The sequence below is a fragment of the Amborella trichopoda genome, chromosome 4 (assembly GCF_054954075.1).
Source record: "Amborella trichopoda isolate Santa Cruz 75 chromosome 4, AtrichopodaSantaCruz75HAP2 v2.0, whole genome shotgun sequence".
NCBI classification, from domain to species: domain Eukaryota; kingdom Viridiplantae; phylum Streptophyta; class Magnoliopsida; order Amborellales; family Amborellaceae; genus Amborella; species Amborella trichopoda.
The window spans coordinates 57,028,395-57,042,659 of record NC_142339.1 but is presented as its reverse complement, the minus strand read 5'-3'; the positions used below and the strand labels follow the sequence as shown (position 1 = coordinate 57,042,659).

Sequence of the window (14,265 nt, the reverse complement as noted above, 5' to 3'; positions counted from 1 at the left end):
CATCAACACTACTTCTTAAGCTTTCAATTTTATAAATAAAAATGAAAATATAATTTAAAGCTATCACAAAGCTTTTCAATATTGAAACCATATTTATGGACATTGAAGGGTGGGCTCTAATTTGATTATTTACAGCTTCGGCTCTATATAAACCGCACCCATATATTACAGGGGAATCATCTTTCATACAAAGTAGTGATATTGTAAACGTGACTTTTAGGACCCGCCCATTTTTATTGGGAAAAGATCTTAACACTGAGTTATCGCACTTTCCCTCTCTAGAGCTGCAATACTCTCTCTATAACTGCAATTATCTCTCTCTCTAGAAGGCTTGTACTTTCTCTTTCTGAGTACATTTCTGCATCCATGGACTCTGGAGGGGAGCTAAAGGAGACCCGTGAGCTAATTTCCAACCTTCAATCGCAAATCAAATTCTTAGAAACCAGAATACAGGTACGCTGGCTTTGCTCATTTTTTATCGGAATTGTATTTTAATTATTATTATTTTTGGCAGAATTAGGGTTTTGGAGTTTGGAAAAACCTGTTGTTCTTCAGTGACTCTGGATGAACTTTGGTGCTAATATTGTCATTTCTAATTCTCTTAATCAGGAATTGGAGCTTGAGAATAAGAGATTAGCGGAGGTCTGTTTCGTGAACTTATTTCTAGAGACTGTATGCTTAATTTAATCTGAACTTTTATCATTATTGCCTGCTTATATAATTTTATTATTGCTAGAGAAAATCTTATAACTAGTAAATCATAAATTCTTGTCCAAAATTACATGAATTGATAATCAATACAGCGACCTTTTTGCAATTTTTCTGCAAGTTCCTCATAAGAAATAAGACAATCATGTATCAAAATGACGTATTTGTAATAAATTATGCCTATTATACTCAAGGCCCCCCATGGTCACTATGATTGTGTATGTTTTGAATAATTTACTTGTTCTTTGGATCAGTTCTTTTGAACTCACCGGAATCAGTAACTCGGCCTCGCCCAAGTGGCGAGGCCAGTTGGGTGCCAAATTCGCCTCACCCCATAAACCTGCAACAAGAAGAAATAAAGCACAGAGAAAAGTTAAAAAGTACAAAAAAACAGAAAACACTAGCAACAGTTTTTAGATTATTTTTATAGTATTCAATATTATTTAGGAACTTTTCTATTTTGTCCTTTATAAATTTTTCTTGAGTATGCAAGGTATAAATGAAGTTTTTCAATAATCCATATTTTATAGTTTTCTTTTTCATCCTTTTTAGTATTAATGCTCTCTATTATCTCTTTTAACTTTTTCTATTTCTAACTATTTTTTTAACCTTTTTTCGAATTCTTTGGAATTTTCTTGTGTGTATATGACTTGGACAAGTCCATTTGGACTTGGCAGAGGTACTTGCCTCAGCCAAGGGCTCAGCACCTTGGCTGAGGCAATTTTCTAAACATTGCTTTGGACAAATTGTCAGCTAGGTTTGTGTGATCCATAAGTAGATAGGTCTTGCTATAGCACGTATGAGTTATAAGATACCTCTTGTTTTTCCTGCTAAGGTCTTTCTTCTTTGGCAAAATGTTGTGCGGGTTCTTCTTCTTGGGCTCAATGAATGACCAATTCTTTTTCATTCTGTGCAGATAGGAAAGGGAAGTGCGTATAAGCTCACCCTTGTCCCCAAAGAAAGTGTATCTGAGGTGACACTAAATTGCTCTGTTGTGGAGGCTGATCCTTCACGTGATGCACATCCATTGTTGAGTAAAATTGATGGCCTAACTGTTGTTGATCAAATGCACGAGAGAGACATGGATTCTGAAAATATTGACCAAAAGGGTCTGGTTATCAAGAAAGAATGTTCTGAAGGCAAAGCAGTTGAGGACCAGATCTGGCTTGATGAAATGCCTGATCTCTTTGATGCAAGTAACGGAATGCATCGAAGAAAGAAGAATTCTCAGATGAATTATGCAGGTGGGTTATCATTCATTTGTGTCCATGTGCATTATTTTTTTTGAACAAAATCCATGTCCATTATTAGTTTAGAATCTTTAGACTATGCTTCGTATTGCTTACTTTGATGAACATTGTGTTATTGGTCTCTTGTCAATACACACTTTCAAAATTTTTTTGACCATCGACAACAAATTTTGTTACTAAAAATAACAAAGCAAATCAGAAACATGGAACAAAGGTCGAGAGATGTCATGACAATGGCTCTGTATTACAACAGAACCTGCGTCAATGTAGAGTGATTCGCAAACTACCCCACCATTCACAAGGGTATCAGCCTCTTGGTTAGCTCCCCTAAGAATGTGAAAAAACGTCTCATTCTGAACGTCCCAAATATCAAAGATCTCACTAAATATCATAGCCAACCTCCACGGCGTCACAGACGGCTTTTTATGGGCGCATCTTATGACATTAAGATGATCCCCTCTACTACTAATTAACTCCTTAAATGGAAGGGACATATCTGTAAACCTATAAATCTAAGCAATGCACGAGCCTCTGCTAATGTAGATTTGCATATCCCCGATGGGCCCAAATAGATTTTAATCTTCCTGCCGTCTTCGTCTTTGCAAATCCCACCGATATGTGCTGGTGACAGGTTTCCCCGTGTACATCCATCAAAATTTAGCTTCACAGTATTCTCCGCTGGTGCAACCCAAACTGCTGTGAATTGAAGCCAGGGTGGATTCGATAAGGCCAAAATCTTCCAATCCTTAGTGGCTTGGAAACCTCAAAATTCTGGTTAAAGCAAAGCCCAAAGCCCATGAGATTACTTCTTCCTAATACTCTCCCTGAAGGCCAACTTGTGTACCCCTTGATGCCTGAAAATATGATGATTGCACTCTATCCAAATGCATTAAATAATGGCCCTAATGCTCAATTTCTAGGGCACCCAGCCCCTAGGTGAGATTGCCATAGAGACATTCTTCACCATGAGGTCCTCCATAGAAACTGGGGTTACCCATTGCATGCCAAAGAGGTTTAGAAAACAGGCCTGTATGGACATAGCGTACGTACAAAAAATGACAAGGTGGCTAGTCATTTCCTTCTCAGCTTGAGATAAAATATGCATATTGAATTAAATACCCCACCTTTGAATGCAGTACACCATCAATATACTCCTGCAGCATGCCATTGTCCAAAAGCTGAAGCCTGGGACAAAGTGCCAACCTCCAGAACCCTCAGACGAGATAAGTGGTCGATATCACTTGATAGAATCCTGTAGAAGGATCTAGCAGTAAAAATATCCTTGACTATCCCAACTTGACACTTGCTTATCCACCCCTTGGATCAGCGCGCACACATATTCCAACTCTGCTAAGAATCCTGCCAACTCTCTGGATTAACTTTACTCACTTTAATCCTATTGTTTTAGCCCAAACAAATATTAGAAAGACAACTCTTTTTAAACCCATCCACTCTCTTTCTCTCTCCCCTATCACTCCCCAGACCCCTTCCCTCTCTCTCTCTCTCCCTTCCCCCGTGTCTCTCATGCTCTCTCCACTCTCTCTTTCTCTCTCTCTCCCCTGTGACTCCCAGAACCCCTTCCTTCTCTCTCTCTCTCCCCCTCCCTTCCCCTGTGTTTCTCATGCTCTCTCTCCCCTTTGTGTTTCCCCAAACCCTCTCTCTCTCTCTCTCTCTCTCTCTCTCTCTCTACTGTGTTTCTCCAAAACTCAAAGATAATTTCAATTTCATGTTCTTTGCTTTTCCATTAATTCATAGAATTCAAATATTCTTATCAAAAGAACAAACCAAATTCACAGCACACCAGGAAAAGAGATGGCAACTCTCTCTCTTTCTCAGTAATGGCCTCTCCATTTCCCCACCCTCATCCAACAGGGGAGCCAAAAGCTTCATCCCCCCCGATAAACTCTTCACTATATCTCTCTCATCACTCTCTGATCTATTGGTTTCCTGACCAGAATCCATCATTAAAGGACATGCTAGGTCTTTGGGCTCCCCCTCCATGATTTTCACCTCTATTTTTCTAGAATTAGAGGCTCTTAGTAAATGGGCTTTTCGGGATCAAACCAGGTTAATGGGGTGGGCTATTTTTGGAGAGAAAAACGCCCAACCCAATTGGGGAGAGTGAGAGAGGGGTTTGGGGAAACACATGAAGAGAGAGAGAGCATGAGAGAGAGAAGGGGTTTTGAAAGAGTTGTCTTTTTAAGATTTTTTTGGGCTAAAAAATTGAATTAAAGTGAGTAAAGTCAGATCAGGGGGTTAAAAGATATAAAACTTAGGATTTTTATGCCCCAAGATATATTTTGAAACTTTGGGTCTATTGAGATATGAAACATAAAAATAGGGGGTACGAAGATATTTTCCCTTAAAAAAAATGTTAAAAAATCTAAAAGAATAGAAATGACCAATATATTTTAGAAATGATTTTTTGGATGATTTTGATAGTTTTTAGGATGATTTGGAATCTTTCAATCTTTTTCCTTTTTTTTTTAATTTTCTAAAATATTATAGGTATAAATCAAAAGTTTCAATAGTCCCTGTTTTAAACTTTTTTCATCTTCTCTAGCCTTCTAATGATTTCTCTTAGCTCTAAATACTTTTCTTATTTGTGATTATTTTTTAGAAATTTTTAATTTTTTACATTCTAATGGGGTGTGTTTAAATTGGCTGAGCCCACTGGACCAACCCGAGTCACTTGTCTCGACCAAGGGCCAAGTACCTTGGCTGAGCAATTTCCTAAACACTGTTCTAAAATATAAATATTGCTGTGGTTTTCTGGCTAGTCTAGATGTGATTGTCTTTATAGATTACATATTAAGGTATTTTTTTTGTGTGTGTGTGTGTGTGTGTGTGCATGTGCGTGCATGTGTGTGTCAAGTTCTCTATGCATGCATGCATATGTGTGTCAAGTTCTCTTTGCATGCGTGTGTGTTGCAAGTTCTCTATGCGTTCAATTTTAACTTACTACTTATTATATTCATGTTTCATGGTTTTTGTCTTCTATATTTATTTTCTTATTGTTAGACATTCGCTTTAAATTTTCTGACTTTGCGTCACTATATTTTAGGTCTTACTTTCCTTTTTTCCTTTCTTCATTTTGGTTACAGATTACCATTTGAAGATATCTCATCAACATACCAAAAGATATATTGCTCTAAAGATCATGTACTTGGGACAGAGGTACCTTCTTTGTATTCTGAAGCCCAAAATTGGAATCCTTGGCCAAAGACAACGTAATGACCTAGATCTGCACCTATTTATGGCAAGAAATTACATTTGTAGCTTCAGATAAGAAAAGCATATTCCTAGTTTTCTAATCAGAAATTAGCTACCTCTACAATCATAAATAAGTGGTTGCAAAAGACTTACTGGTTTTCTACTGTTCCTTCAGGTTCTATGGTTTTGCTTCAGAGGGAAATAAGGATCCCACTGTTGAGGTGATTTTGTAGACTTTACTTGAACCTCTTTTTTAGTATGGGACTTCAAATGATATTGGCTCTTTTGTGACCCTTGTGTTTGATGTTTTTCATATTACCTATTATGTAAACTCCTATGGTTTACTAGGATGTGTGTGTTTGTATACAACTTAATGTGGATGCAAAACTTTAATAAGCGGTTTTTTTTATTCTTGACCATCCACTAATGGCCTCTTAATTCATTGACCGGGAGCTCCTGGTAAGGTAGCTCTCTCATGACCATTACATCCTAACAAGGGGTTGGGAAATTCCATTCTCTGTTTGAGGGCCCCCTTTCCCAAACAAGACCTAGTCTCACTGGGAACTTGAATTTAGGTTGCATTGGGATGTCCACTTTTTTAGCTGTGGGAATAAAATCTCTTATAGTTGCTTGAGGATGTGTGACTGGCTAGCTTGATACGCCATTATTCAAGGGAGCTACCAATAAAAATGTGCCGCTATCAATAAAAAACTTGGAGATTGTTACCGGTCATTTTGACCATTTAAGAGTGGCCATTTGAATGACTGCCTTTAAAGGCAGGTAAAGTTGAGGCTCTGATATGGCTATTAAGATGTCCAAACAGGACCTTTTTTTTTTTTTGGGCAGGGGGGGTTTGAACAAGCCTAATATGTGAGAGTAAAAACTTGAAGAATACAAATCTTTTTTTTCTGCGTCATCGAGTTAACTAAGAACATGTAACAAGACATGTTGCAGAGCTTGCGTGATTCTACTGGTTCTTATATTCTTGGATTTTTACTGAATACATGCATATATCATCGGCCTATGCGTATGTCTTTGTCATGTATGCTTCTCTGTACATGTTAGTGTACATATGCATGCAAACACAGATTATATGTTTACATGTTATATTCTCTATTTTATTATGCTGTAGATTTCAAAAGGAGATGAATTAGAGGCATGGGGCTGAATTATGTTAAATTTTTGGTTCTCTTAAACCATTGATTGAAGTGTTCATGTTATACTTTCCTGTCCACAACTCCGAGTGTTTTCACTTGTGGAATTGATCGCCATATGCCAACAATTGGATGTGCATGTTATTAGACTTCAGTAAAATAATACCTTATCTCCAATATTTGATCCTTCTTCTTTGTATTTTGGTTCTAAGAAGCTTATTTGTCATTATTATGTTTGTTTACACCACAAGAATTGGTTTATGGGATTTATTTCATGGGATTCAAGTATCTTAGTTGATTAATGGCACGTACACCTGACTTTTAGTTCTTTAGATATGTTAAATCAGACACTAACATTGCTTGGTTGTATTTGAAGCTTTAAAGTTAACAATCACAAGAAATTTTCCACTTAGATAGCAGATTCATATGCAGGAGTTGTAAGTTTCAAAATGCTGCTGTTGATGGTTTTAATAGTTTTTTTTTTTAAATTTCAGTCTGAACTTTTTAAGGCGCTTGAGAAGACAAAGCTCTTAGTTGGTGATAGGAAGGAATCAAATTATTCAAGGTGTGGCAGAACAGACAAAGGGGTTTCTTCTGTTGGACAGGTGGGTAACTAAGAAGATAATTATGCTCCATCGTCCATCACATTCTAGGAAAAGACATTCTTGAAAGTCCTTTTAAGGTTGATAATTCTTTCGTAATAAAAGTGCCCTCATGCTTTGACTTGCTCTATCTTTGGCTTGAGATTGAGCTATCAATTTACTCAACCAGTAGTCTGGGTCATAGAGGTCATTTAGCTAAATTATTCAAAGTTTTTTTTTATTTTTATGATTTCTACAACTTCATTTGCATATGCAGGTGGTTGCTCTATTTTTGCGGTCGAATCTCAAAGAGATTGAGGGGTGGTTAAAATCAGAGAAGATGAATTTGGAGGAAGCCTATGGTTTGTTAGTTTACCCTCCTTTTTCATTCATAAAGTTTTGATTGAACTCTCAGATTGTATCTCCATTTTGGTTATGAAACAAATTCATTTTCAATATGACAAAACTAAACCAATGACAGAGTAGGGTCAAGGTAGACTTTGATAACATTTTCTGCTGGTAAATCATTATGTTTTCTTGTTACTGCCTAAGTTGTCCACTAACTTAATTGCTTTGTGATCCAGATGAGAAGGAAATAGATTATGTGAAGGTGCTGAACAAGGTGCTTCCTGATGATATTCGTGTTTTAGGCTGGTGTCCCATTCCTAGTAATTTCAGTGCAAGGTTTTGCAAATTTTGCTTTCATTCCTCCACTGATGGTTTGAGCTCTAGTAGGCTTGTATAAGTAATAACTTTGATGTTGAAAAGAATCATCATTTGTATTTTTTCGTTTTTACATGATTATTTTGTTGTATTAATTGAGCAAGGGGAGAAAAAGGCCTGAAGGGGGGGGGGGAGGGGGGGTGGGGGGGGTTGGGGGTTGTGGGGAGGTGAAAGGGGGTGTGGAACTTCACCAATGGGCAACCTGGAAATGCAGCACATTTGTGCCTTGCAGTCTGTTGTAAATCTGCCTTTCATCTGTCCAATAGAATATTTAGAAAATATAAGAGACCTATCACGTTCAAAGAAATGCACTGGTTTAATGGCATCCTGCATTTATGAGCGGCCATGTGTGCTGTTGACAACTTGATGTAGAATATGTCTGATTTCTATGCTGTAAATTGCTGATGAATTTCTGAGACAGAAGGATGACGCCATGTTTTTTTTATGTTTCAGGTTCAGCTGTCTGAGCAGGGAATACATGTACCTGTTCTGGAGCAACTCTTTAGATATAAGTGTATGCTTATTAGATCTCTTGCATATCCTTCTTTTCAAAGCATGGATTTTGAGTGGATGTTATGCAATTGGTAGCCAAAGGATACTTTAGTAATTACGTTTTTAACGTCTCTTTATGCATCAGGCGATGGGGAAGGCTTGCAATAAATTTATTGGGGAACATGACTTCAGGAATTTTTGTAAGATGGACGCATTAAATGTTCACAACTATCGGCGACAGATTACAGAGTTCGAAATTGTTCCTTGCAGTCAAAGGTTGGGATGTCAGTATCCAGGATGGTTTTTTTTTTCTTGATACCTTGTTCAGAATTATCTTCGCTTCCTAGCTAAAGGCAACAAAGTGCAGTCATCGTTCCTTGGAAATAGAAATTGAATAGTCTCCAGAATAATCTAGTTTGCCTATACTTACTGAATCCCAACTCGAATATGACAAAAGGCACCTTGAACCCAACCCTGAAAGGTCTTGATCTTATATCCAACTATGGCACGGTGATCTCTTGCTTTTGTGAATGGGCATTTGCATTTAATTCTCCTCAATGGGCTGCTTAGGTTCTCTTTCTCTTTACCAATAATATCTGGTGATCATTAATTTATCGTAAGTTCAGATGTTCAATGTTCGTGGGTCTCAGTATCTAATTGATTGGTTAAATTTGCTTGAGCCCATTAAGGCACAGAATTAACAAATATCTTTCTCCACTATTGTAATCTTTGTTTCTTGCCAATCTGTCCATGTCAAGTTACACATTTGTTAGTTGTGGTTACCAATGTTTTTCTTTCAAAAACTTCAGGTGAGTGACAAGTACCTTTTATGTAATTATGTTGTAGGGTTTTAGTGATCGCCATTTAGAAGCTCTTCCCGTTCATTTAATTTGTATTTCATTGATTTGCTCTGCAGGGTTGCTGGTAATGAATTGCTAGCAATGAGAATCAAAGGTAGTGCTTTTCTATGGCACCAGGTTCGTTGCGTGGTTGCAGTGCTATTTATGGTTGGCCAAGGCCTCGAGTCCCCTGATGTGCGTATGCAACAATTGGTTTTGAGAGGTTACTCCATTGGGTCCCACTGTTGTTTCTAAATTCAGTTTTTAAGTGGATTAGGGATCGTAATGAGGAAAGACCTCTTGGATACTCTGTTCTTTCTTTTGAATACTAGATGCTTGTAAAGCATCTTAATGTCTTTGCTACTGCACACAAAAACAAGAAGATGAATGTCATTCTAATGCTTCTTCTGCTGTGGTGTAGGTCATAGATGCATTACTTGACACAACCAAGACTACTCGAAAACCACAATACACAATGGCTCCAGAACTTCCATTGGTTCTTCGGTCGTGTGAATTTGAAGCTGTTGATTTTATGTGTTCATCAGGTATTTTAGTGATGAATGAGGAGCTCCTTATGCTTAATTATTGAACCATTTTTTTTTAAGGGAGTATATAATATGAGACCATTTCCTTTAGATACAAGGAGGTCATAATCACTCTTGGCTATACATGTGAAATCTAACAGTTTGAAATGTGTCACAATATTGAAGAAATTTTATTTTGGAGTTTGTACATAGTCAATATCACACCCCCAACTACCCGATTTCACATCTAATGTTCAATAATTGTTGTGACCTTGTACCAAAAGTAAATGGTTTCATAATATACTTTTCCTTTTTTGAATCGGTGCTCAACAGCATGGAAGGTCCTCTATCCAAAGAACAAAAAAAATGACATGAATGAATCTACGAGGGCATAACATTGCATTTTTATGTCATTATTACAGATAATCGAGGAGGGCATGACATTCCATTTTTATATCATTATTACAAATAATCAAGTTCATTTGCAGAATGCAATACATAATGTACATTTAAGAGTAGTTTCCATTTTACTTTGGCATGTTTGGGCTTACCATTCTACCATTAAGTTTGTATTTTCTTGATTTTATTCCATGGATTGGTGCTAAATGATGATGTCATATTGCATTTGGTATTTATTTTTTTGTCGGTAGCCCTGTTGTATTGGTTCTTGAACCCAAATTCATCTCACTCCAAGTTCCTTGTTTGTCTAAAGCTCATCGTATGTAACAACCTATGATCAGTGATATGTTATTAAATCATATATAATATTTATGGGGAAAATATCATATGCTGCCACCCTTATATCTTTCATCTATATCCTCCATCTCACAACCATCCGATTTAAATGGACTGCTGGGAGCAGTTCCCAACAAATATCACAGAAGGTACAAAGAAGCAGGCTACCAGTCTCTCGACCGGTGACCCATCTCATCGAAAATCAAAATCGTTTGTGCCCTGCCATCCATGTTCCCCCAAAAGGCCACTATTTGTTTTGCTCCATTGTGTCCCTCTAAAAAATCATCTCTCAATCTCTCTCTTACCCAATAACCCATCTTAATGGGAACCTAAACCACCAATCCTGCTATGGTTTTTCTCTCTAAAATCAACCATTGCTTCCCTCTCTAAAGTTCCATGTCTCTTGCCCAATTCGTTCTCAGAATCCCTTTGCTGTTTGCCTTTGAGTGAGTGAGAGAGAGAGAGAGAGAGAGAGAGAGAGAGAGGCCATGGATGGCCTGAAAGGTGGAGAGAGAGGGTCCCTAAACCAGGAGAGGGTCTGCAAGCGATGCAAGAAAACGTTCACTCTCTCTTAAGTTCCATACCTCTACTGCAATTACTTCTCAGATTCCCTTCGTTCACTCTCTCCGAACACTACCGTGAGTCTGTGAGTGCCACGAATAAACTGATTCTGAGTGCCACGGACAAAGATGCGTTCTGTTCCCACTTTCATTTGCAGGAGAAAATCACTTTCCTGCTCAAAGCCCAAAGCCTCTTCCTTGCTCCCTCTCACTCTTACTTGTATCTTTAACTCTCAAAAAAAGTGGTGGATATTGAGAGAAAGAGGTATTAGATTTTTTGGTTTCTTTTAAGAGCTTTGAGGGACAGAGGGAGGAGTGATTCGGCTAGAGAGAAACTAGAACCAAGAAAACCAGAGAGAGAGGTAGACGTGTGGGTTTTGGGGTGGAGTTTTTATCGGGATTTGATTTAGATGGGTACCGGCTTAGCCAGTCTCCCTAGTTTTTAACTTATTTTGTGACATTTAAGAAAAAAACAATCTCAACCATCTGCCTAGATCAAATGGTTTAGAGAGGAGACATATATAAAATATATATGGAAAGGGACATATATAAAATTTCCCCTATATTTATTAGGTAGTACATTTACAGCCGATAACAAGAAAAGTTGCTGAATCTTTGGTGAAAGTTTACTTGCCCTATTATATAAGCTGAGTTAGATATGTTGCCTTCAGATGCCAGCCAAGCTTTACATGAGCACTTGAAGAGTGAAGCCCGACGTCATATGCTGCAAGCAGTTATCTTTCAGGAAGCGCTGAGCTGTGTGCCTGTGCAAGGTCAATGTCATTATGCAGCAGGAAGATTTTGTTTGTTTCGATGAATGAAGTTCATTTTTAACAACTTTTCACTTGCAGATGGTCCAATATTTCAATGGAAAACTAAAAGGGGTCATGTTCCTCTCAATTCCCGTCCAACAGAACGTGGGTGCCTCAAATGAATTAGAAGTTGACAAGTTTATTTCCAATCCTTCTTTTTTTTTTTTTTTCTTTACATATATTCATTTCTTTGCTGCTTCACTCTGAATAGAAGTTGACAAGCCCATGCCACATAAACACTTGCTCTCTTTATGATGATATACTCAAATTCTGTGTTATTTGTTTCATTGTTTCTTTGTTTCAAATTATTTTAATAGAAATTCAGTATTTGCCAAATTTTTGCAAGAGTTAGTTTTAATTCAAGGAAAAAAATTGGATTGAGAAGGTAAGCGTCATTTGTTCATTAATACTGATTTCCTACTCAAGTGTATAGCATATAAGAACATTATTTTATGTTATATTAAGTGCTTGCTCAAAATCCTGACAGTATTTCCTTCTATTGAAAAAATTGGATTGAGAAGGTACGCGGCATTTGTTGATTAATGCTGATTTCCTACTTGAGTGTATGGCATATAAAAGCATGATTCTATGTTATATTAAGGGCTTGTTCAAAATCCTGACAATATTTCCTTCTACAACAGACAAAATTTTTTGTGTGAGGAACCTCATTCTACTTTCGTTATTCAGGGCAAATGATAAACCAATTATCAAGGTGGTCCTCAGAAGTGAGAACGTGACCGTACTCTCATTATATGGAACCTCACTCTAGGACTATGACCAAGCCAGCTTGAATTTGAAAAACTCACAAAACTTCTAGTTTGCATTTAAAAATCCTGAAATTTATTCTCGCCATCAGTATGGGTGTTTTCTTCCAAGAATTTAGCAACAGATAAACTTTGTAGAATCATCTAATTCAATAGCCTAACTATCCCCTGGTGCATGCATTTTAAAAGCACACATGTTAGCAACTCTGGGAATTAAATATGAGAATGTCTTTGTACTTGAAATCGATGGGTTGAAGCAAATTACACTTATTTCAAGCATGTCATCATGGCTATCATGGCCTTCAGATAGTGTTATCTTTGTAGTCGAAACTACTACTTATCAAGTGCTAGGGACAGATGTTGTGGTTGAACTGCACTGATCTTAATTAAGCACTCCTGCATGTTAAGATGACTTTTGCAGGAAGTATAGTGCTTGGCAAGATATATATTGAGAAACACCCGATCGTAGGAATACGGCTTCAGTATCCTGCATTTCATCTCTAGAATTGGTCTTTGCTCTTACATTAGGATTGCTGCAGTGAACTTTTCAGGGATTCAGGCACTGTTAAACAGTTTTTAGCAAGGGTTTTAAGTTGCAAGAGATTAAGGTTTGAAATTATTATAAACTTTCTATGTAATTGTGTGACCTTATTGTACCTGGAACATCTGAATATTGATACCACATATTATTGATTGTGAGGAATTGTTTCTTAATGCACACTTTGAGAATAAATTACGATGATTGCTATCTATGATTCCTAATAATTTGAATGAATCTGTCTTTTACTTCTGTTTCACATTCTTGGACATGTATGGAAACACAAGTATGTTTTTTTTTTTTTCCAGCAAAATTATTTTGTTCTAATTTGATTGCATCATTTGCTCCAGCATCATACAATGAGCGACGTTCAAAACTGCAGAAACATATTATTTGCGAGAATGAGATTCATTCTTCACAGAAGCAAATAGGAAACCAGTAGACCATTGAAGTTCAGAGCATGCCACAGACCGATCAACCGAGGTGCTGCCTCTTTGGAGAGAGAGAGAGAGACTTTAGTAGACTTGAAGCCTAGATTATGGTATCCAAATTTCAAAAATAGTTGACTTACAACTCCACTCACTCAAGAAATGAAAAATTAAAGAAGCTATATAATGCTTATGCCAAGTTGAGGCATTTGTTTGAATTCTCTTGCAGGCTTTTCGTTTTGTACATTTGAGTTCAATTTTGTTGTGTAGAATGTATGTTATAATAGTTTCTAGATGGTTTCGAATTTTTCACAAGGGATTCGTTGGAACAGAGACAGAGAGAGATTATCGGCTTTCCAGGTCAGAGAGTGGTTTTATTCTCTCCTGTTAGAGAGAGAGAAACATTAAATTCAACTGAAAGTTGCAAAATGCTATGTTACGGAGAAACGGACATATGTGTATCTATTTGTAATGGACGTGTTAGAAACATGAACCTTAAAAGATGTCACCTAGACACGACACCTCTATATTATATATGGGTGTATATATATTCATATATTTAAAAATATGTGCAATTCATATCTGCATTTTAATATAACTATATTTCTTATATCATAGAAAAGCATCACAAAAAACAGTATTAAATTAAATTGATAAATTAAAATAAATTTGAATTTTATTCATGGAAAAAAAAATTTAGTCCAATAGAAGGTTGCGTAATAACATGGAAAAAGGTGAAAAAGTATTACGTTGATTATTAATTCAACATAAAATATATTTGTTTTCTATTCTAAATTATTTTTATTTTGAAAAAAAAATGTATGTAAATTGGGTGTTTCAAAATTGACTCACGTAAACAGGGACAATTGTCCTTGTTTAAAAAATGAAAATGGGTTTCAATTTTTTCCATATTGAAAATAAAACATATTTTATGAAGAATGGGC

At 36.7% G+C, this 14,265-nt stretch overlaps 1 protein-coding gene across 20 annotated transcripts; it reads left to right on the top strand.

Annotated features, from left to right (window-relative positions):
- The first annotated feature begins 84 nt into the window (after positions 1-84).
- Positions 85-13,539, top strand: LOC18422402 (Pseudouridine synthase family protein). 20 transcript variants are annotated; one of them, XR_016055004.1, is made up of 15 exons: positions 85-453; positions 610-642; positions 1,625-1,952; positions 5,063-5,135; positions 5,347-5,392; positions 6,820-6,930; positions 7,184-7,268; positions 7,491-7,528; positions 8,083-8,143; positions 8,267-8,397; positions 9,038-9,155; positions 9,382-9,505; positions 11,451-11,552; positions 11,631-11,696; positions 13,244-13,539. XR_016055004.1 is itself a non-coding variant. In XM_011623624.3 (15 exons), exons 3-15 carry the CDS (start codon positions 1,775-1,777, stop codon positions 13,333-13,335), a joined length of 1,287 nt encoding a protein of 428 aa, XP_011621926.2. In that variant the 5' UTR covers positions 368-453; positions 610-642; positions 1,625-1,774; the 3' UTR covers positions 13,336-13,539. The 20 variants fall into 20 exon arrangements, 6 of the variants coding, with proteins under 6 accessions (XP_011621926.2, XP_020521289.2, XP_088722057.1 ...); XR_016055006.1 differs by having other exon boundaries at positions 11,631-11,728; XR_016055005.1 differs by having other exon boundaries at positions 9,038-9,183.
- Positions 13,540-14,265: the final 726 nt, after the last annotated feature.